Source organism: Camellia sinensis, chromosome 10 (genome assembly GCF_055761805.1).
Source record: "Camellia sinensis isolate YWXY chromosome 10, ASM5576180v1, whole genome shotgun sequence".
Classification (NCBI taxonomy): Eukaryota; Viridiplantae; Streptophyta; class Magnoliopsida; order Ericales; family Theaceae; genus Camellia; species Camellia sinensis.
This window is the reverse complement of record NC_138970.1, coordinates 75,234,488-75,257,724: the sequence shown is the minus strand read 5'-3', so window position 1 is coordinate 75,257,724 and position 23,237 is coordinate 75,234,488. Positions and strand designations below refer to the sequence as shown.

Genomic DNA, 23,237 nt, shown 5'->3' with positions numbered 1-23,237 from the left:
GCCGTGCCGCGTTGAGCCGACTTGCGCTGAGTTGCGCTGAGCGGCGGTGAGCCGAGTTGAGCCGTTTTTTCCGCGCTGGCTTGGCTCTAAGGCTCTGTTTGTTTGTTTTTAATTCTGAATTGCGTTAATTGGCCATAATTTTTTCGTTATAGCTTTGTTTTAAGCATGGTTGGTACCGTTAGACTCAGAATTAAATTTTTTATCTTCTGTAAAATTTTTAAAATTTTATAAAAATAAAAAATATTTTTCCTGAAATAATAATTCATTATTTCTAGTTTAAAATGCATCTGGTGTTGCATGATTAAGTTTCTGGGGCTGAATTTTTTATTGTAGACTACTGTTATGGTTTAATATTTACTGGTATAATTGTAGCATTTTACCAGATTCTGGAATATTTATTTCTAATTTTATATGTGTTTATTAGTTATTTAAAATTTCAGAAAAATTCCAGAAAATTTCAGGATGATGTACTTTCTGTTATGGCATAATTTAAATATTTAATACAGCATATTATTTTTTTTGAATTTCTAATATGTTGTAATTAGAAAAGCATGATTAGTTATTTATTTATTTATTTGAATTCCATTATTAATTGAATATAGCATGAGTTATTCGTATATTTACATTAAGATGCTATTGTATGGAATTTATCATGCTTTGACATGCCATAGTCAGTGGGAGGTTGTTCGGTTGAGACAAATCTTTGTAGATTTACTCCCGAAAATCAATATTTTGCACATAAATTAAATTAAATTTTGGATAATTGTCACCTGTGGCGCAAGAGATGATTACGAGCATAGCGGATTTTCGATCTTGCGATTTGTGTAATATTGTCACTATTTAATTTAGATTTTTGTGGCAAAATGATATTATGCTAATCAAATTAATCCCAATGCGAATTTCTCTCTAAATTGACTTAGCTTATGGAAGTCAATTGGTTGACCTAGACTTAGTAAAAATGTTCAAATGTGAACAGTCTAATCCCATTCTTTAGATGAGCAAAAGTCTTGAAGACTTTAGGTCAAGTCTTAATTGAGCCAAAGTAAGGAAACATGACTCAAAGTCGCTGTGGTTCTGTTGCTTGTTTGGCATAATAAAAACTAATGTGTGCGCTATGGTTAGCGGCACGCTACGTAGTTTTGGTTGGCGAGTTTTGGAATTATGAAATTAGTAAACCCTCAATAGATTTGTATATGATCTTGACTATTGAGCTGTGCGGATTGACTTTGTAATTTGACTTGTAAATAATGTTACATCATTGGATGAAGTAACATTCATGAGTCACGTCATCCAAGAAATGCGAGCTTAAATAAATTAGTCATTAAGTGTAAGACGAGTAGCCAGTTTGAGCAGTGTTTTGCTCTCTACCCAATTATTGGGAGTGGATGGAGCAAAAATTTCATGCACTATAATAGTGTGCGTTGAAATATCACGTGAAGTTAAAAGATTAGCACTTAGAAGCTGCAAAATCTATTAACACTAAGTGAAAGATTAGCGCTTAGTGGCTGCAAAATCTATTAGCATTGCCGACTTGTCCTAGTCTGGACACTTACTGTTTCTACACTTGAGTGTGAGACATGAGGAGGGGCTTCTTTGTATGATTCCTTAGCTAGGCTAACGTTTTGAATAACGTTTACCACTAAGCGCAAACGTTGCAGCATAGTAATGAAAAGGTCAAGGCTGACAAGGTTGTTGTAACTCTAAGAATTTGACGCATCGCTTGTAAGAGCAGTGTGTTGAATTAGACTCTTTGGCCTAATTCGCGCTTAAGTTACTTTAGGGGCTGTCATAGTTGATAGCTTATTCTCTCATTCTTGTGGATAGTAGAATTAATTGCAAGTAACTATGAAGCGAGAAACAGAGATGGCAAGAGGAGTGTCGTCATCTTTCAACTAGATGCAGTAAAGTGTATGGAGAATAAAATTGACTTGAAGGTGCAGGGGATTAGCACTTACTAGTTAAATTTGCGACTTAGGCGCACTTGATATCTCCATGACATCCTTTTTATGATCTAGTGAATATGACTTAGTCGTGAGTCATTACCTAGTTGGGCCTAAACCTTTAAAACTTGTTTTCGAGAACTCACACATTAAGATGATTGGAATTAGTTTATGACATTGGTCATGAACCAGTGGCTTATTATACTTAATCACATTAATGAGATGATGACACGATGGTTTGAGTAGGCCTTCTCGGGCCCACTCGCTTATGACATCCTGCTCTCATGTGAATGTGTAACTTTGTTCGCAATGAATGTGCACAAGTAAGTAGGAAAGCCATAGAAAGTCATTTGTTTCGGCGTATTTAGTCCACTATGATATTTGTGACTAGATATGTGTAAGGGTATGATAGCTAAGCCTCAATCTCGACACATTTATAGATTACGATACGCATCTAAGTCAAGACTATTTGATCTCCCATAAGTCAAAAGTTTTGAGATGATTTTTGACATTGCACATATGAGGTTGAGATCAATTAGATAACAGCTTTCATGCTTTTAGTTTTGACCAAGGTGGCGAGTATCTATTTGAGTTATTTTTAAAAAACTCTGTGAAGAGAGATGGATGCTTAGAAAATTGATTATTCCTAGTACTCAACAACACAATGGTGTAGTAGAGATAAGTAATTAAATATTGTTAATGTTAGGTGGATAATAGCGCAAAATGTTTCCCAATTGGGAATTGCACTGGTTTGTTGCATATATCCCTAACCAAGTGCCCTCCATATCATATTTTACACTCCATTTGAGTAATAGATTAGTGGAGAGCCATCTATAGGCGATTTGTAACCGTTAAGCAGCTTATCTTTATTTTACTTCTCATAAGATTGTGAAGTTAAGACCTAGGGTTCTATAGCGCATTATTGTATGCTGTCTTGTAAACACAAAGGGTCGTGTGGCACATTATTGTATGCAGTCATGCAAACCCTCCAGGTCATGTGCATATAGGTAAGCAGCTTTGTGGTAGTGTAACTAAGTCACATAAAGTTTTATTAGTAAAGGTGACGTGAATAGAGTTTTTGAAACTCTATAAGATAGAGAATTCTAAGCATAGCGCTCTATGTAGCCTAGTTGAGAATGGAAAGAAATTTCCAATATCCTAGGGACAGTGGGAGCGATGTGCCTACTAATGGATTACTCCATTAGAGAAGAATACTCTACATTCTTAGTTGCGTGGTAGCAAATGTGAAAATTTTCCACGTCATCACTGGGTGATTGAGAGGGAAACATTCATGATTGCTCCGCAAGATGATAAAGAGCCTAGGATAATGCCAAAGGCTCTAGTCCCCTGTTTTTAAAAAAAGTGGATCAATGTTGCGCAGTTTAAGACAAAGTCTTTGAGGATTAACCATTTTCATAATTTGGTTGACTTTCCATTATGACGCAAAACTGTTCTAAATTTATGCGTAATTTGGATAGTCATTGTTGAGGCATAAGGCTCGCTAGATACCGAAAAGTCGCACCATTAAGGAAAGTGTAGACCATGAGAAGACTTCCTCCTGGGGAGTGAGGTTATTTTGACTTAGGCTATGATTGACATAAGTTCGAAACATTGATTTGTGGACATTGTGACCCGATTTCTCGTTAGAGAATTGGATAAGTATATCCATAGGGATTTACCTTCTGCTTTTATGATGAAAAGTTAGGAGCGCAAAAAGGTTGCTAGTTCCAATAAATCTTTTACAGCCTAAAGCAGTTATTCAAACAGTGGTTCTTAGATTTCGTCAAGCCATGATAGGCCAACGATGATCGATGAAGACCACTGAGGCATGATCAATGGTCCAAAAGAAGTTTTCCTTACTTAGTCATTATGAGCCAGGAATTTATAAGGTTGTCGCCACCTAGGGTGGGCAGTCCTCTATTTTAGATATGTTGGACATGGGTGATGTAATTTATATGCTCGGATGTACGATCCTTAGGGATTGTTTTAGGAAAATTCTCGGTGCGTCTTCGATGACTTGCATAAGGAATATCCTAGAACGATTCTAGATGCAAAATTACAAACCCATTGACTTACCTATCGGTAAAAGCTAGAGCCTTAGCTATTAAGTGAATCCTTGGATTGTCTTTGGGAGAAACAGATGACCTATATTCCTCGATCTTTTCTTTGTTGTGGGAGCCTAAAGTACGCTATGTGGGCGTATTCGGCATGATAAGTGTTATCTTTGGTAAATGGTCAACTGAGTTGTTTAGACATTGACATTGCTCATTAGACTGTGGATAAAATGCTTTACTAGTAGTACATTAATTTGCTCATTGTAAGATTCAATGAGCTAGTTGGGCGCATCTATGCTAGTTGGGCGCACTAAGAATGAACGCAAATTGGTCACCAAAATATCTTTAGAGAAGTTATTGCGCAAGAGGTAGTAATCTTAAATTACTTCATGTGAGACACACATGGTGGATTCCGTTGTATATACTTATCGCAAGAGGTGCTGATAAGGCTTATGTTTGGAATCTATAATTGCGCAAGCTGTGGTCAAATTTTTTTTAAAATCGATCACTTATTTTGAGATGATGGGATGTTGACACTATTATGGTTTGTGTCATAATGATTAGCAGATGATGATGTCAGCATGCAAGATTGGCTCACTCACACGAGCAATTGCCCTTGGCGCTTGGGAGCGAGCAAGGATGAGACTGGTAGTTTATTTTCATTTGGAGCCAAGAGAGGCTTAAATCATCCACTATGTATGTCGCCTTGGTTATAACCAAGATGAGGTCGTGTTAAGGACCAAACATGGATGTTAGTACCCACTTTCCATGTTGTGCCAGTTATGATTAGCCAGATGCGAGATCTCATTTGGCGCCTAGAAGGCGAGCAAATAGAGAATTCAGGTTAGGCGCTAGAAAGCGACTAGACTAATATCTGTACGGTGTATCGAGTATGACGTCACGCTTTATGGAAAAGTTACTCCACTGTAGCATGTATTCATACTATATGTGCTTGGCGACCGAGTAATGAGGTGAGAGAATGGATCCCTGCTTCCTCACCGTGTGAGTCTTACGTGTCATTATTGATATGACTTTCATTTATGTACCCTTTTGTGACTTTTGACTATGTCATAAGGTAAGGGGTTGATGTTCTGCTACTTTGGTATGTTGCCTGCGGTCATGCGGTCAATCCTAAACTAAATGGCATGAGTGCAAAGGGAAGATCATCTAGTATTACACCACTGTTGTATATTCACTGCCGACAACTCACATCGCTCTGTATGAGAGGCGAATTGAGTGTAAATATATTGCAAGAATTGAGAGGGTCAAACATGCTCCTTTTGAGGGATTAGAGATGTTTTTTTTTTTTTTGGATCGGTGTAATTAGATGAATCTGGGGTATATGAGACACTATTTCTGTTCTTTTTGGGTTGATGTCTCTATGCTGGCTCATTTTGAGTTTCTAGTATAGAGCTCCCACATGCAGGTGTTCTCAGCAGTCGCACGGTGCAGTGGCTAGTATGAGATTGTTTATTTTTTGGGGAGATTGAGATAGAGACGTGGCAGTGTCATGCCAACTCATGTCCGAGTGGGAGATGTTAGAAATTGGGCGCCCATGTGGCATGACCCTTAGAACCTTTTGAACCTTATCCAAATGGGTTTTGAATTTGAATTCAAACCTATTTGGATAGCCACTCAGGATACATATCTATCATATCATGATATGGGTGATTAAGTGGAAAAATAACGTATGTTTGAGTTTTACCCATATATTGACTCTCTCCCAAAAGCAACGATCAAGTCATTTGCACTGTGATTTGTGTGGGTGATATTCATTCTGTAATATCACTTCACTGCTGGGTTGGTTTATTAGATTCTGGAAGCACATGATTTACCCACAAGGTTCTATCATCTAAAGGTATGATCTAAATATTTTTTCCGCTGCATTCTTTATACTTTGATTTACATTGAAGAATTAAAAATCTATAGTCCACAGATTGGTTCCGGATTGAACCCCATGGTTCCGGATTGGAACCGATCCGGACCGTATACAAATAGTCTATATTTTTATTATACATCCTCCCCCATAGTATCTTCTCTTATTCTATATAAAATCTAAACTCAAACCTAAAACCGTATAATATATTCTTTTATTACTTTTGTTTGTTAGTTTTTAGTTTTAATTTGTAATGGTCTAAATACTTATGGTTAAACCAGTTTTCTTATGGTTATTTAAATTCTAGAACAGTATGTCATTAAGGAACTAATATAGCGCTATATTTATATTTTTATAAAATTAAAGTGTTATATATATATATATATATATGTGAATCTGTGGTCCTAAACCGATCCAATCCGTATTTAAATGGATTAGTTCAAATTGGTTCCATGATTTAAACAGATTGGATTGGTTCCAATTTTTTAGGAACCGTAGATAACGGATTGGTCCTGGTTTTATCTCAATTCGGTTCAATCCGGACCATGCTCACCTCTAATATCACATGAGGTATAATCAAATAAGAACTATTGTTCATAACTAAAATAATGTCGTAATTAACATTACAATATGTTATAACTAATATCACCATAAGTTATAACCAAACACATATGCATCATAACAAAGGGTGCATACACACCCTAAAGCATTATCCCAAATTGTGAACTTTAGTTTACAAGTGATATCTAGGCTCTATTTGTTTTGACGTAAAATGTTTATGTCAAAAATATTTTACTCATTGTCTGTTGTTTGATTGAACAAAAAATGAGTAAAATATTTCTTAAGGAAACTATATTTGCATCATTTTCTCAAAAATAACTCACCTTTAAAAATTTCATTAGTCAATTTTTATAAGTTAACTCTTACTCACTACCTTTTCAACATTAGCCTTTTTAAATAAATATTTTAGCTCACTAGAAAGTCATAAATCACATTTTATTAAATTAAAATTTCTCTTTTAAGTAATAAAATATTTTTATTTCAAATGTCAACTAAACTCAAAAAATAAATACAATTTAAAAAATAAAAAACATTTTTTATGTGTAAAATATTTGCGTCAAAACAAATGGATCCCTTGAGGGACTTCTTTTTCGATGTACCAAAAATATATATATATATATATATATTTATAAGGATTTTTTTTTTTTAAATATGTAGTATTGTTAGTTTTTTTAACTCTCACAAGGCTCCAATTGTTTCGATGTAAAATATTTGATACGATAAAATATTTTTCTTGTAAATTGATTTTACACAAAAAAAAATTTGTTTTTGTTTTTTGACCTTTGGCTGACACTTAGGCTCCGTTTGTTTCAACGTAAAATATTTTATACAAAATTTTTTTTTCTTGTAAATTGATTTTATACAAAATAAAATGTTTTATTTTTGTTTTTCGACATCTGGTTGATACTTGAAACAAAAATATTTTATTGTTTAAAAGAGAAATTTTGATTCAATAAAATGTTATTTATGACTTTTTAGTGAATTAAGATATTTATTTAAAAATGCTAAATGTATTGGAAAAATAGTGAGTGAAAGTTAATTTTATAAAAATTGACATATGAAATTTTAAAGGTAAGTCATTTTCAGAAAATGATGCAAAAATATTTTTCTTAAAAAATATTTACTTACTTTTTGTTCAACCAAATAACATAAATGAGTAAACTATTTTTGAAAAAAACATTTTACGTCAAAACAAACTGAGCCTTAAAACCAAAACATTTTATTGTCTAAAAGAGAAATTTCTATTCAATATAGTGTTATTTATGACTTTTAGGGAGGTAAGATGCCTATTTGAAAAGGGTAAATGTATTAAAACGGTAATGACTGAAAGTTAACTTTGTAAAAATTAACTTGTAAATTTTTTAAAAGTAAGTCATTTAAAAAAAAATAATGCAAAAATATTTTACATACTTTTTGTTCAATCAAACAATAAAAAATGTGTAAAATATTTTTGACAAGGAAAGCCTAAAAGCCTTTTATGTCTTTTATGTGTTATCTCATTTTATCCAGTCTATGCAAGGGAAAATATTTACACACTATAGAATCACCCCAAACTATGCTTTCTTTAGTGTTTGACACCAAAAGAGTTGGCATGGTAAAATAGGTATTCTCTTACCGGCTGTGTTATCAAGTTCGAGTCTAATTATTACAAATGAACCATTTGGTGACAATGGAAATAATCCAAAAGAAGTAGAAATCTGGCCTTTTTCTGTTTTTGAGTTTTTGATAAAAACATAGAAAATCAAGAAAACTATAATGTATTAAAAATATAAGAGTGAATAATAATTGATTAATTGAACTAAAAAATTGGTGGCATTTAGATAAGGTTTATTTATTTATTTATTTTTAAACTCGCATTTAGATAAGTTGGTTTGAGTGGCTTTATATCCAAAATTATATAAGACACACAAAAAGAGATCTGGGTTCATTGTTATGTGCATGCATAACAGTCACAGTTGTGTGGGTTATAGAACTCATTTTGGGTCCTAATTTCACAATCTAAACTGTTTAATTTTTAAGAAATGTTGAATAAAATATACTTGTAAAAAATAAAGTTGATTAGATGTCGATAGTTTTTTTTTATCAAATCATATTTGTATTCAATTTAATAAATACCATATCATTTTTTTAAATATAATATGATTTGATAAAAGGGCTATTGATATCTCATCAACTTATTTTTTTACAAATATATTCTATTCAATATTTCTGAAAAATTAAATGGATCAAAATATGACCCGAACATCAAAATATGACCCGATAGGTAAAATTTAGCCACATACCCTAATGTTTAGGGTTGCTTCTTAAAAACCCTGTTTGGCATGTCTTTTTCAATGTTTCATATTTTCATTTCCTGAAAACACATTAAAAATTTTGGTGACCTATTTCAAAAAATCATTTTGAAGATTTTTTTTTATTTTTTTTATTTTTATGAAACAAACTCACTTTTTAGAAAATGCCAAAAAAAATGTAATGAATTTTTTTAATTATTTTTGTACAAAAATGTAAAGAATAAGAGTTTTGGGACTTTTATTTTATTTATTTTTTTATTTTCAAAAAACACGAAAAGCAAAAATAAAGAAAATGAAAATGAGACCAAAGATGGCCTTAGTATCATTGAAATAAACCAATTATTCATATATTAAGGTCTCGTTTGAGAATAACCTATTTTAGTTTTTTTTTTTTTTGACTTTTTATAAAAAAAAATATGTAGAAAAGTAGAGAGATTAATTTGACATCTTATAGTGACTTTTGACTTTTTTTTATTAAAACATGTAATTGCCAAATGAATATAGGTACATGATATGATTGTACTTGGAAATTAATGGGAAAACTATAATTCAATGGTGTTTTTATAAAAATAATTGTAAATTCATGAAAAATTTAAGATTTTAATTATTTAATATTCATAAAATTTGTTATTGATCTAAAATTATCTTTAAAAATCTATCCTAGTTGTCCTTGAATTCATTATCGGGTCATTTGGGAACAAGTTAAAAAAGTCAAAAATCAACTTTTAACTCATTTTGGATCATATCACGTCTCATATAAAAAAGCCAAAAAAAATTAAAATGTCAACTTTTAACTAATTTTCCAAATCACTCATATTACAATATTCAAAGATTTGATATGATCAGTAAGTTATTGGCCTCCTGATTTTAGACATTTAGAAAATGACATGAAGGTCGCTTAGGAATAGACTACTTTAGTAATTTTTTTGCTCTTTACGAAAAAATATGTGAAAAAGTAAAAAAATGATGTGACTACTTATAATAATTTTTTGACTTTTTAACTAAAATGTATAATTAACAAACAAGGCCCTCTCGTTCTCTCTCTCTCTCTCTCTCTCTCTCTCTCTCTCTCTCTCTCTCTCTCTCTCTCTCTCTCTCTCACACACACACACACACACACACACACACACACACACACACACACACACACACAAATGAAAAAAAATTAAAATTTTATAAATATGTTTGCTCCTATTTCATTTGCATAATCTCACAAAGCACTTATTAATCTTTTCCACACTTTTCAATTCTGAACAACTTTTCAAATAATTTTCTTGGGGCAATAGCTTTATTGCTGCTAGACTAGAACACCATTTTATTTTGGTGAGCGTAATGTTTATTTTTAAATTAAACTAATTATAAATTTACATTCATACTCTATAACTATTAAATATGTAATGAAATCGTTCATTACATAGAATAAAAATTATCAAAGTTTGTTTGTTGCTATGCTAGTGATACAGAAAGTCATATAGAACTAGAAAAGTTTTTAATTTAAAAAGAAAAATTTTAATGATGTGACAATATTATTATACATAAATGTATCTTCAATGATGTTTTATTTTGAAATGAGTGCTCTATAATGAACTACATCATTATGTATGAATTGTAACAACCTCTTTTTAAGGGACACGGTGTCATTGTTGTGTATCAATGCAACAACCTCGACCCTTAATTAACGTTAATTCATGTTTAGGTGTGTTAACAAGTAATTAAAAAGAGATCATGAGTTAATTACATGTGCATTGCATTATTTTTGTGTTTTATCTGTTCAGCGTAGGAAGATCTGTCCTTATTTTCATTTCGGTTTGCGAATTGAGGACCTTATCGGCATCCGGTACAGAAATTGACTTGATTTATGTGTTATTTACAATTTTTAGAATTTTGTAGCAAGTTCAATTGAAATTCGATTTGGAACGATTAAATTGGATCAATTTAATACCCATTTGATTAGTCTTATTAAATCAACTCTAATGAAGCCTATATAAGGCTCCATTTAGACCCCACTCAACTCTTTTCTTGATGATTAATCACATTTGAACTCCTCACACATACACAACCGTGGGAGAGAGGAGAGTGAGAAGGAAATTGGATTCAAACCTTGGAATTTCTAGGATTGTTGGTGAATTAAGAAGAATTGGAGAACTCTAACTTCAACCCTTGTGAGTTCAAGTCACTAGGTAAGACATCAAGCTCTTGGTTGTGTAATTGAACTAGATTTTGCAAGATTTCAACAAATTAAATGAATTCATGTAAGGTTTGGGCTAGGATTAAAGGAAGTCAAATGGTTCCATGCATGCATGCATAAATTCTCATGTTTTGAGTTTAATTGTCAAGAAAACTTCCATGCATGTGCTCACCTCATTTACATTTAGAGAGTTTACCATGTTTTCTATCAATTCATCATGTTTGATCATGATTTGAAGTGTTGGGCTCCAAGGAAGTCCATGCATGTCATGCTTATAAAACATCCTAGAGTTCATGTTAAATTTTGTTCAATTAGCAAACTTTTGGGTCATGATTTCTTGAACTGATCCTTGAAACATGTTATTTTATGAGTCTTTATGAGTTTTCCAAAATTTTGGCCCAGAAAAATGGAGTTTGAAGGCTTGAAGGTTGGATTTGAACTTGTGGATCAAATCTGGAAATTTTAGAAATTTGATCCACGCTCGAGCGGGGATCTTCACGTTCGAGCGTGCACTCTAAGTAGATGCACTTCCGCTCGAGCGGCGTGAATCACGCTCGAGCGTGAAATGCATATACCCAGAAGTTCATAAGTTTTGCAGTCTGCTCAAGCGAAGGAATTCACGCTTGAGCGAAGGTCTGAGTCTCACGCTTGAGCGTGGGTCGAGCACCTGTCGAGCGTGAAAATCATGCATCTAGTACTTTGTCAAGTTTTGCAGCCCGCTCAAGAGGGGAAAGCCACGCTCGAGCGAGCCTTCACATCTTGCACATCCGCTCGAACAGGGAAAGCTACGCTCGAGCGTGGACCCTATTTTCAGCAAAATTTGGAAAATATTTCCAAGTGCATTTTTGCATCCTCTTTCCATCCTAGGCCATGCTTGAGGCACTATAGTGAGGATAAAGAATAAAAACACGCCTAGAACAAATAAAGCAAGTTATGAATAATTCGAACAAGTGTTTCAAGTGTGTATTTGTATATATGTTCGTGTAGGTCTAGCACCACAAGGAAGCTGAATTGCCTACTTACGGTGCCTATTATCTGTGAGTAACAACTCCGTAAACTTTAATTATTTTATGATGATATGAGATGATAAGTTTCTGAAATGCTACGTTTTGTATGAATGAATGATTGTCCAATTTTCCTTGAAACATAATTGTGGTATCCTTAGCCGAGGCCCTCGCCCAAGGGACATAATACTATGGCTTATGGTCATGAGGCCCTCGCCCGGGGGAAAGAATATCGTGGCCCAGGCCCTCGCCCAGGGGAAACAATACCGTGGCACAGGCCCTCGCCCGAGGGAAATAATACCGTAGCCGATGTATAAGACATGTTACCCGGTACCGAAGGTTCCTTCATGGAACTTGATAAGCTTGACCCAAGAGACATGTTTGTGCTAATGTTTGTTCTAAGGGATGTACCACCCATGATTTGAATATGGACATGATTAGGGGTGTGCGCGGTGCGGGTCGGTGCGGTTTAAGAGAAAAATATAAACCGTATGGCGGGTGGCGGATTGATAAAAGTGTCACTAGAATTTTCCATTTTCCTTATCAAAAACCGGTGGTTCGGTTGGCAAATAATGGTGGATTTGCCTTGGTGGTTTGGGCGGATTGGCGGTTTATAAAAAATATAATTCAAATTACAAAACTTAAATCAAAAAGTAAAAAATAGACGAGAGATACCGTGATGTTAAGCATCTTGCGAAGCTTTCTTCTGATGCAGCAAGTGTAGCAACAATATGATAATATCAACGACTATGCCATCAGTTCATTACAAGCATCTGTGGAAGGTACAATGATCAAATACAATACATAAAATTAATATCATTCAGGGTTTACAATATATTGAAAATGTTTACTGTTGAAAAATATTTAGATTGAAAAGTGAGCTGATGCAAGTTTGCAATATGGCCAGAAAAAAAAAAAAAAAAAAAAAAGATTGAAAAATGAATTGGAATCCAACTTTATTTTGGATTACTGACATCTTGAATTCCCCTCGAGCAGTAATGTAATACTATATTCTAAGGTATAGAACAACAAGCAAACTTAAGTAAAAAAGAATTTTTAAAATCTTATAAAACATGATTTAATAGCGGTGCGGGTCGGTGCGGTTTGGAAGAAAAATAGAAACCGGCGGATTGATAAAAGTGTTACTAGAATTTGCCATTTTTCTTACCAAAAACCGGCGGTCCGATTGGCAAATAATAACGAATTTGCCTTGGCGGTGCGGTTCAGTGCGGTTTTGGCGGTTTCAGTGGTTTCGGCGGTATTATGCACACCCCTAGACATGATTATGATTCTACTATGTTTTGAGATTTGAGATATGTTATGGGCATCATTTATTAAAGTCTTTACTCTGTTATTATTCACTGGGTTTTAACTCACTATTTATATTATGTATGTAGGTGAGCAAGCACGAGATCAGGCCCAGAGTTGATGGCCTACACTTCAGTTTTGGCAGTCAACCATTGTGCCTCCCGAGAAGGTTCCGATTGAAGTCTGGTTTCATGGCTGTTTTTGTAATCATGCTAGGCTATGTTTATACTATGTTGTGTTTGGACAAGACGTCTAGTAATGTGTATCTGCAAGTGACGTGTAAAGTTTGTATTACTATTATAAAAAGATTTAAGTTATCTGCTCCATGTATGTCTACACAGCTCTATGGACTATGTATGTCTTGATTAATTGCTTCTGCAGCCCCTGCTACATGTCATTATGCCAAGAGGCCTTTTGTAATGCAAGGATTACTAGCCGGTTACGATGCTAAACCTATAGGGGCAGGTTTGGGTCGTGATAGAGTGGTATCAGAGCACGTGTTCTACCGCATACATGAGTCCATATGAGCTTAGGATGTCCTAGTAAGAATTAGGGGCATTCCATCTGCATGTGTGAGTGTGTGGTAATCTAAACGGATGTGAAAACTGAATGTGAATCTAAGTAAATGAATTTAAAGAAATAAATGAGAATATTCCTATGTTTATTATCATCTGGTGTCTTTATAACAACATGGAGAATGCGAGGGGAAATGATGTAAGTGAATCTTCAGAGGCTCGCATGAGCCGAATGGAACAAATGCTTGCGACATTAACGAAAGCTATGATACAACAACAAAGACAACAACTTTTACCTACTACGCCTCCACCAGTGCTATCCAAACTGGACAACAATGACATCATTAACTTGAATTAGAAATTTATGAAAATGAAGCCGCCGACCTTCTTGGGTGGTATTGAACCATTGAAGGCAGAAACCTGGTTATTAGAAATGGAAAAGCTATTCGAAATGTTTCCTTGCTCTGCAACTCAGAAAGTCCTTTTAGCTACTTATACCTTAAAAGATGAAGCCCGGAGATGGTGGCTGTTGGTTCGAAATAACAATGGGAACATGACGTGGGCACAATTCAACGAGATATTCTATAACAAGTACTTTCCCCAATGCTTCAGGGACCAAAAATTTTCGAAATTCCAAGAACTTAAACAAGGCAGAATGTTTGTGACCGAATATGAAGCTAAGTTTACTGAACTAGCTCGTTTTGCTCCACACATGGTAGACACTGATTACAAGAAAGCACGAAAGTTTGAGGGAGGACTAGACCTGGAGATATTTGATCGAGTGGGTGTCCTCAAACTGCCTACTTATGTAGAGGTGCTTGACAGAGCATTCATGGCAGAAGCCACAATAGCAGCTAAGAAACAAACTACAATTCCAATAACCGAATGGAAAGGCAAGAAGGTTGGGTTTAATTTTAGAAAGGCCCGATCATTTTCAAAGAAGCAAGACACAGGATCCTCCAGTAGTTCTAGCCAGAGCAGTGGGTTTATACCAATTTGTGCAGATTGTGGTAGAAGACATAGGGGAGTATGCCATCGTGCATCAGGTGCCTATTACCGGTGCGGCAAAAATGGCTATATGATGAAAGACTATCCAGTAGGATCCGGGGATGCCATTCGCCCTGCAGCAAGTTCAGCTGGGTCTGTTTCAGTGGCCAAACCAAACGTCAAAACTAATGCCAGGGGCAACAATGGGAATGAGACACTAAGGTAAGGGAGAGTGTTCGCACTTGTGCCCGATGATGTGCAGAATACTGAATCTATAGTGTCAGGTATCATTTCTATCTGTGCTCAGAATGCGTATGTGCTAATTGATTCTGGTTCTACACATTCATTCGTATCGCATGCTTTTTCTCGAAAATTAACTAGGCCATTAGAACCCATGAACTGTGCATTATCTGTAACTACACCGTCTGGGGGTTCCATGGCATGTGCTTATGTATATCTGGCAGGTGATCTTATGATTGGCGAAATGACATTGTATGTTGACTTAGTACCCTTGAACATTAATTATTTTGATTGTATTCTGGGAATGGATTGGTTGACTAAATACTGTGCCACCATTGATTGTATGAATAAATCTGTCATATTTCATCCATCTCGTATGCCCAAGTTTACTTTCACTGGAAATGGGGTAGTCCATCCGCCATACTTGATTTCATTTATGAAAGCCAAAAGACTGTTAAGAAAGGGGTGTCGGGGCTATGTGTGTAGTGTGTTGACTGTGCCTTCAGATAGTGCCAATGTCGATACTATTCCTATAGTTTGTGATTTTCTTGATGTGTTTCCCAATGATCTACCCGGGGATTTAATTGATAGGGAAATTGAATTTACCATTAATGTAATACCTAGAACACAACCCATCTCCAAGACTCCGTATAGGATGTCGACTTCTGAATTGAAGGAACTAAAAGTCCAACTTCAAGAACTCTTAGACATGAAATTCATTCGCCCGAGCACTTCATCTTGGGGTGCTCCGGTGTTATTTGTCAAAAAGAAAGACGGGTCTTTGAGACTATGTATTGACTATCGAGAATTGAACAAAGTGACCATTAAGAACAAATATCCATTGCCCCGAATAGATGATTTGTTTGACCAACTCCAAGGAGCCCAAGTGTTCTCTAAAATTAATCGTAGATCCGGATATCATTAGTTAAAGGTCAAGGCAGGAGATGTAGAGAAAACCGCATTCAGAAGTCGAGTTTTCAATTCCTGGAACGCAGATTCTCTTTGGTCAGTCCAGTCAAATGATGTCCCCTTTTGTGTTAACTGAATCAATGGTAGAGCAATTTTGGAGAAATCTTTGACAAATCTTCTGTAATATCCAGCCAATCCCAAAAAGCTTCGGACTTCAGTCACATTTGTTGGTCTAGGCCAGTTCACTACAGCTTCAATTTTCTGCGGATCAACAGAAATTCCATCTTTGCTAACAACATGCCCCAAAAACATAACATGGTCAAGCCAAAATTCGCATTTAGACAGTTTAGCATACAGTTTCTGTTCTCTTAAGGTTTGCAGGGCAAGTCTTAGATGATGTTCATGCTGTTCTATACTCTTGGAGTAAATCAATATGTCATCGATAAATACAACAATAAAGTCATCAAGGTATGGTTTAAAAATTCTGTTCATGAGGTCCATAAAAGCAGCTGGTGCGTTCGTGACTCCAAAAGGCATAACTAGAAATTCATAATGTCCATACCTTGTTCTAAAAGCAGTTTTATCAATGTCTTCCGGCTTAACCTTCAACTGATGGTATCCGGATCTGAGATCAATCTTGGAAAATACTTTAGCACCCTGTAACTGATCAAACAGGTCATCAATACGCGGTAATGGGTATTTGTTCTTTACAGTTACCTTATTCAGTTCACGGTAGTCAATGCATAGTCTCAGTGAGCCATCTTTCTTCTTTACAAACAAAACTGGTGCACCCCATGGTGAGGTACTCGGTCTGATGAACTTTTTGTCTAGCAGTTCTTACAGTTGCACTTTTAGTTCTTTCAATTCAGTTGGAGCCATTCGGTATGGAGCTTTAGAAACTGGTTGTGTTCCGGGAATCACATCAACGGTAAATTCAATCTCCCTGTCAATCAAATCTCCTGGAAGATTACCTGGGAAAACATCTGGAAATTCTCTGACTATAGGAATGCAATTCACATCAGTTTTAACACTATCATCAGTAGACACAGTCAGTACAGAACACAGATATCCTTTACATCCCTTTCTAATCAGTTTAACAGTTTTCACAGACGAAATTAGATACGGAGGAGGTACTACTCCACTCCCATTAAACACAAATTCAGGCAAACCAGGTGGACGGAAAACAACTTGCTTGGTCACACAGTCAATAGTGGCATGATATTTTTGTAACCAATCCATCCCCAATATTACGTCAAAATGGTCAATGTTCAATGGCAGTAAATCAATAAACAGATGCATATCCCCAACAATGATTTAACATGCGGGGTACATATAAGCACATGTCATGGATCCCCCTACGGGTGATGATACGGCTAGCAGATAGTTCATAGGTTCTAAGGGTCTATTCAATTTTCGTGAAAAGGCATGCGACACATATGAATGCGTAGACCCCGAATCAATCAGTACATATGCATTTTGTGCACAAATAGAGAGAATACCTGACACAACGGTCTCAGTATTCTGCACATCTCCCGGTACTAGTGCGAACACTCGGCCTTGCCTCACAGGCTCTTTCCCGATAGCTTTAGGGTTCGGTTTTGGTGGAGCGTTTGATGCTGCGCCGCTGGCTGCAGCTTTGCTATTGCCCTGAGGAGCAGAAGGACAATCTTTAACCATGTGGCCCACCTTGCCACACCTGTAACAGGCCCCTGATAATTTGTGACAAATCCCTTTATGCTTGTTACCACATACAGAGCAGGGTGGAATGAACCCACTCTCTTGGCTGGGGCTAGTCGTTGACCCCGTATTCTGTTTCTTGTTGGCTGGGTTGTGCTTGCCTTTCTTAAATTTGAAACCCTGCCTTTTACCATGCCATTCAGTTGTTGGTGTTTCAGATTGTTTCACTGCTGCAATGTTCGACTCGGCCATCAATGCCCGGTCGAGAACACCCACAAAAGTCGGTAGTTTCAAAACATTTATTCGGTCAAGGATTGCAACATTAAGGCCGCCTTCAAATTTTCTGGCCTTCTTATACTCAGTATCCACCATATGCGGTGCATAACGGGCAAGCTCAGTAAATTTGGTTTCATACTCTGCAACGGACATTGTGCCCTGCTTCAGCTGTTCAAATTCAGTCACTTTTCTATCCCTGACACACTGAGGGAAGTACTTTTCAAAGAAGGACTCCTTGAACTGAGCCCAAGTCATAACAGTGCTTGCATCGCGGATCAACATCCACCACCTTCTAGCTTCTTCTTGTAAGGTGAAGGTAGCTAACAGTACTTTATTCGCTTCTGAACACGGAAACACTTCAAATAGTTTCTCTGTTTCCAGAACCCAAGCTTCAGCTTTTAACGGTTCAAGGCCTCCCTGAAAGGATGGCGGTTTCATTTTACTGAACTTCTGGGTAAGAGCAATAATATCTCCATCATTCACATTAGGTTCCGGCTGAACCGGAGGAGGAGGAGGAGGTGGGGGCTGTTGGTTCTGTTGTTGTTCCAGTCTAGCAGTTATCAGTTCTATCATTCTTTCCATTCTTGCCTCAGTAGATGAGGACTCAGGTTCATTTGCATTGTCCATTTCACTATAAGCAGTTATAACAGTTTTAAACATAAGCAGTCATTTGTTTAACAGTTTAACACATTAGCATGTATTCGGTCATAACATAACCACACACTTATCATGCTCATGAGATGCCCTAATAACTTTTCTAGGACACCCTATAGCTCATTTGGACACGTGTGTGCGGTATAACTCGTGGTTAAGTATCGCTCTGATTCCACTCTGTCACGACCCAAACCCGGCCCTATGGGTTTAGCACCGTAACCGGCCAGTAATCCGAGATTACCGAAGGCCTGCAGAACAGTAATACAGTAAAACAGAGTACAGGGCCTGGCGGAAGCCAATACAGTAAATAAATAGTGTCCATTGAGCTGTGACAGTCTGTATGCAAAAGGCTTTTCATATATTCACACATAAACAATACAGAACAGTATGTACAATATTCACATCCATTCAACTAGGGACTCAACCCTACAGAACAGTACAGAAAACATTCCGTCTGTACAAAACAGTACGGTCTATACAAAACAGTAAAACAGTACAGAAGGGGGAAAAACAGACAAAACACCCCCAAGCCATAGCATGGCAACTCGGAACCTCGCAGTGAGGCACAAAGGCTGGCTTGACAAAACTGGAGTAACCCTGACGCCTCTAGCTGCGGTCTGGTGCCTGCACACCTACATATATATATGAGCAGTGAGCTAAAGCCCAGTGAATAACATAAAGCGTAAAGGAGTTTAGAATGAATGTCCTTACAGTAATGAAAACAGTTCAATTCAATCAGTATTTCAGTTGTTCAGTACAGTAAACAGTCATATGTGGTACATCCATTAGCACAACAGTAACAGTAGGTCTTAAAAGACCGAACAGTAATGATGGCCATCAGTCAGTAAACAGTAGTGGCTCCACGAGGGAACCGACAGAGATCTCTGTAACAGTAACAGTAACAGTAAACAGTAGGTACTAAGGATGCCACAGTACAGTTCAGAAATAAAGGACATACATTCATTCAGTAATACCAGTTCAGTAAACTGTTCAGTTCAGTATTCAAAAGATATCAGTTGAACATATCTTTACACAATTGTTACTCACAGAGTTTGGGCCACAGTATGCTAGAGCGTGTCTCCCCAGTCGCCAACCCTACACAGTTAACAGATTGAACACACACTAAGCTACCCAATTGGGAACGGTAATAACTTAATTCCTAATGCCTCGGTGTGTTCTACATCTATATCCTCAACAAGATGTCTTAAACTAGGCCTAAGAATGCCTAGAATGGGATGAGGATGCAAAGATGTACATTTAAAAGCATTTTCAGAAAAACAGAGTTCCGCTCGAGCGCAGGTTTCCCCGCTCGAGCGGTCATCCAACAAAGGTACACGCTCGAGCGTAAACTTTTCCGCTCGAGCGTACTGTAAAAGTACTGGATGGGTGAAATCTCCGCTCGACGCCCGCTCGAGCTTGAGACATGACTCCGCTCGAGCGCCCAATCCTCCGCTCGAGCGGACTGTAAAACAGTGCAGAAAGATGCTGGTTGCTCGGATTCCACGCTCGAGCGTAACTTTCCCCGCTCGAGCGGGAGTGCGAAATCTGGAAAACCCAGATTGCACCTCCAAGCTCAAACTCAAGTTTAAATGCATCAAAGCCGATCCTCTTGGGCTCATTTTCTGGAAAACACTTATAAACACATGGAATAACATGATTCAAAGCTCAATTTGAGAAATCAAAGCCCAAGGGTGTTTAATTCAAACCCAATTTCAAACCATCTTCCAAGAACAATCCTCAAACATGACATGCATGATCTTAAATCATTTTCAAAGCTTTAATGCTGTTTCAAAAGAGCTCAAACCTTCAAAGATAGGATGAACTCATGGAGTATGACCAAAACATGGACATGCATGTGAGGCATTATGAACTACAACCTCAAAACTTCAATATATGTACATGCATGCAAAGATTGAGCTTCAATTCAACAACAATGAACCAAAACATGACGTAGTTCTACAATGAAGCATGAATCATGCAAGAATCCACTCAAAACATGAATAAGAAGACAATGGAGCTACCTTTAGTCTTGTATTTCAAGAAGGGAGCTCAAATATGCAATCACTTCAACAATTTCTTCAATTACCAAGCAATTTACAAGCAAAATCAACAAGAACAATTCTCTCTCTCTCTAACCCTCCTCTCTAGGTCGGCAAAAGCAAGAAATGAGCTGAGCAAAATGTTTGATTCAAGCATACCAAGGCTCTAACATGTTATAATAAGGGCCCACTAACAATGGCAATAAGGTAAATAAGGCAACTATTGCAATTAACTCATTTTAATCTAATTTAATCATACCTAATCAATTTTCAGATAAATATACCATAAAATCACATTAATTCTGAGGATCATGGAACATCAATCGGTTTCTAATTCGGCCGCCAATATGGCCTTCAATTAGCAGTTTAAACATATAAGCATGAACAGATAATCATACAGTCAAACAGATAGAATGCAATTTAACTAACATATACTGGATCAATTCGGTTTCCAATTTCAGTCAGTCAGTTCAGTACTTTTAATCAGTTCAATTATCAGTCAGTTATCAGTCATTATCCGTTTCGTTTAACAGTAATCGGTGATTATCGGTAATCAATCAGTCATTAATCAGTAACCAGTATGGGGGTTGTTACAGCTTCCTACAAAGGTTTGGGTTGTGTGTTAATGCAGAATGGGAGGGTAATTGCCTATGCTTCTCGGCAACTCCGACCACATGAAATGAATTACCCGAATCAAGATCTTGAACTAGCAGCTGTGGTGTTTGCTTTGAAAATCTGGCGTCACTACTTGTATGGGGTAACTTGTGAGGTGTATACTGACCATAAAAGTTTGAAATACTTCTTCACCCAAAAGGAATTAAACATGAGACAGAGGAGATGGTTGGAGCTAATCAAAGACTATGATTTACAGATTTTGTACCAGCCAGGCAAGGCTAACACTGTAGCAGATGCCTTGAGCCGAAAATCAGTAGGGAATTTGTCATGTTTGCTTACCGGTCAGAGGGAGTTGTTAGATGACTTGGAAAAGAATGAAATTGAAGTTGTATTGCGAGAACAAGGTGGGATCTTAGCTGTCGTCTCTGCCCAACCCGTAATCATTGAAGAAATCAAACAGAAGCAACTTGAAGATGAGTACTTGAAAAAGATTGTAGATGAATTTGATTCAAAACCTAGGCCGGGGTTTGTGTTTGAGAATAGCGTGTTGAAATTTCAAAATCGTCTTTGTGTACCTGACTGTTGTGACCTGAGGAAACATGTTATGTCTGAAGCTCACAATTCAAAATTCGCCATGCATCCCGGGAACACGAAAATGTACCATGATTTGAAACAGAACTTCTGGTGGCCGGGAATAAAAAAGTATATTGTAGAATTTGTGGTTAGATGTTTACACTGCCAACAAGTTAAAGCTGAACATCAACGACCTGCTGGTTTGTTACAGCCGCTTCCAATACCGGAATGGAAATAGGATCACATAACCATGGACTTCATCGTGGGACTGCCTCACTCTTCTCGAGGTATGGATTCTATCTGGGTTATAATTGATCATTTAATGAAATCTGCCCATTTTCTACCTGTTAAATCTATTTACAATGCTGACAAATTGGCCCATATTTATATGAACGAGATTGTGAGATTACATGGGGTGCCAGTATCTATTGTATCTGACAGAGATTCAAAGTTTGTGTCAAGATTTTGGCAGAGTTTGCAACAGGCCTTGGGAACTGAACTAAGGTTGAGTGGTGCCTATCATTCTCAAATTGATGGACAAACTGAATGGACTAACCAAACTTTGGAAGATATGTTCAGAATGTGTGTATTAGACTTCCAGGGGAATTGGGAGACCTATTTACCGTTGACTGAATTTGTGTATAACAACAGCTACCATTCAAGCATTGGAATGGCCCCTTACGAAGCCCTGTATGGAAGAAAATGTTGGTCTTCGATTTGCTGGGCCGAAGTCGATGACAGACCATTGTTGGGACCGAAACTCGTACAAGAAACAACTGAAAATGTAAAACTGATTTAGCAGAGACTGAAGATTGCACAAAGCCGGCAAAAGAGTTATGCTGATGTTCAAAGGCGTGATAGAGAATATGAAGTTGGAGATCACGTATTTATCAAAGTAACTCCAATGAAGGGTCAAACTCGTTTTGGTGTAAAAGGCAAGTTGGCGTCAAGGTATGTTGAACCATATGAAATTCTTGAAAAGATCAACCCGGTAACGTATCGGGTAGCCCTACCTCCGGTAATGGAGCATATGCACAATGTATTTCATGTGTCGATGCTTCGAGAATATTTGAGAGACCTACTCTATGTCATTGAACCAACACATGTGCTTTTGAAAGATGACTATACTTACGAAGAAAGACCTATTTAGATTGTGAACTGCCAAATCAAAAGATTGAGAAACAAAGAAATTCTGTTAGTGAACGTGGATTGGCAGAATCATGGAGGAACTTATGCAACCTGGGAAACAGAAGATGACATGATGAAAAGATATCCGGATTTGTTCCCATTGGACCAAATGTTATTCCAGAACGAAGGTAATTCGAGTTTGGAGGACCAAACTTTTTTAAGAGGGGAAGACTGTAATAACCTCGACCCTTAATTAACGTTAATTCATGTTTAAGTGTGCTTAACAAGTAATTAAAAAGAGATCATGAGTTAATTACATATGCATTGCATTATTTTTGTGTTTTATCTGTTCAGCGTAGGAAGATCTGTCCTTATTTTTGTTTCGGTTTGCGAATTGAGGAC

The 23,237-nt window shown here is 36.7% G+C and overlaps 1 protein-coding gene across 1 annotated transcript; it reads left to right on the top strand.

The window, feature by feature from the left end:
• Window positions 1–14,107: 14,107 nt before the first annotated feature.
• On the top strand, window positions 14,108–22,857 carry LOC114296160 (uncharacterized). Its single transcript, XM_082890174.1, has 3 exons — window positions 14,108–14,946; window positions 15,451–15,781; window positions 22,510–22,857. The coding sequence occupies exons 1-3, from the start codon at window positions 14,108–14,110 to the stop codon at window positions 22,855–22,857; spliced, it is 1,518 nt and encodes a 505-aa protein (XP_082746300.1).
• Window positions 22,858–23,237: the final 380 nt, after the last annotated feature.

What these genes read in the sequence shown, in the direction of transcription:
- LOC114296160 (XM_082890174.1), top strand. Translation starts at nt 14,108, where the DNA reads ATGAAGCCGCCGACCTTCTTGGGTGGTATTGAACCATTGAAGGCAGAA. An exon ending in AATGGGAATGAGACACTAAG is followed by an intron (nt 14,947 to 15,450) that starts GTAAGGGAGAGT and finishes CTATGTGTGTAG; the next exon opens with TGTGTTGACTGTGCCTTCAG. An exon ending in ACTATCGAGAATTGAACAAA is followed by an intron (nt 15,782 to 22,509) that starts GTGACCATTAAG and finishes CTGATTTAGCAG; the next exon opens with AGACTGAAGATTGCACAAAG.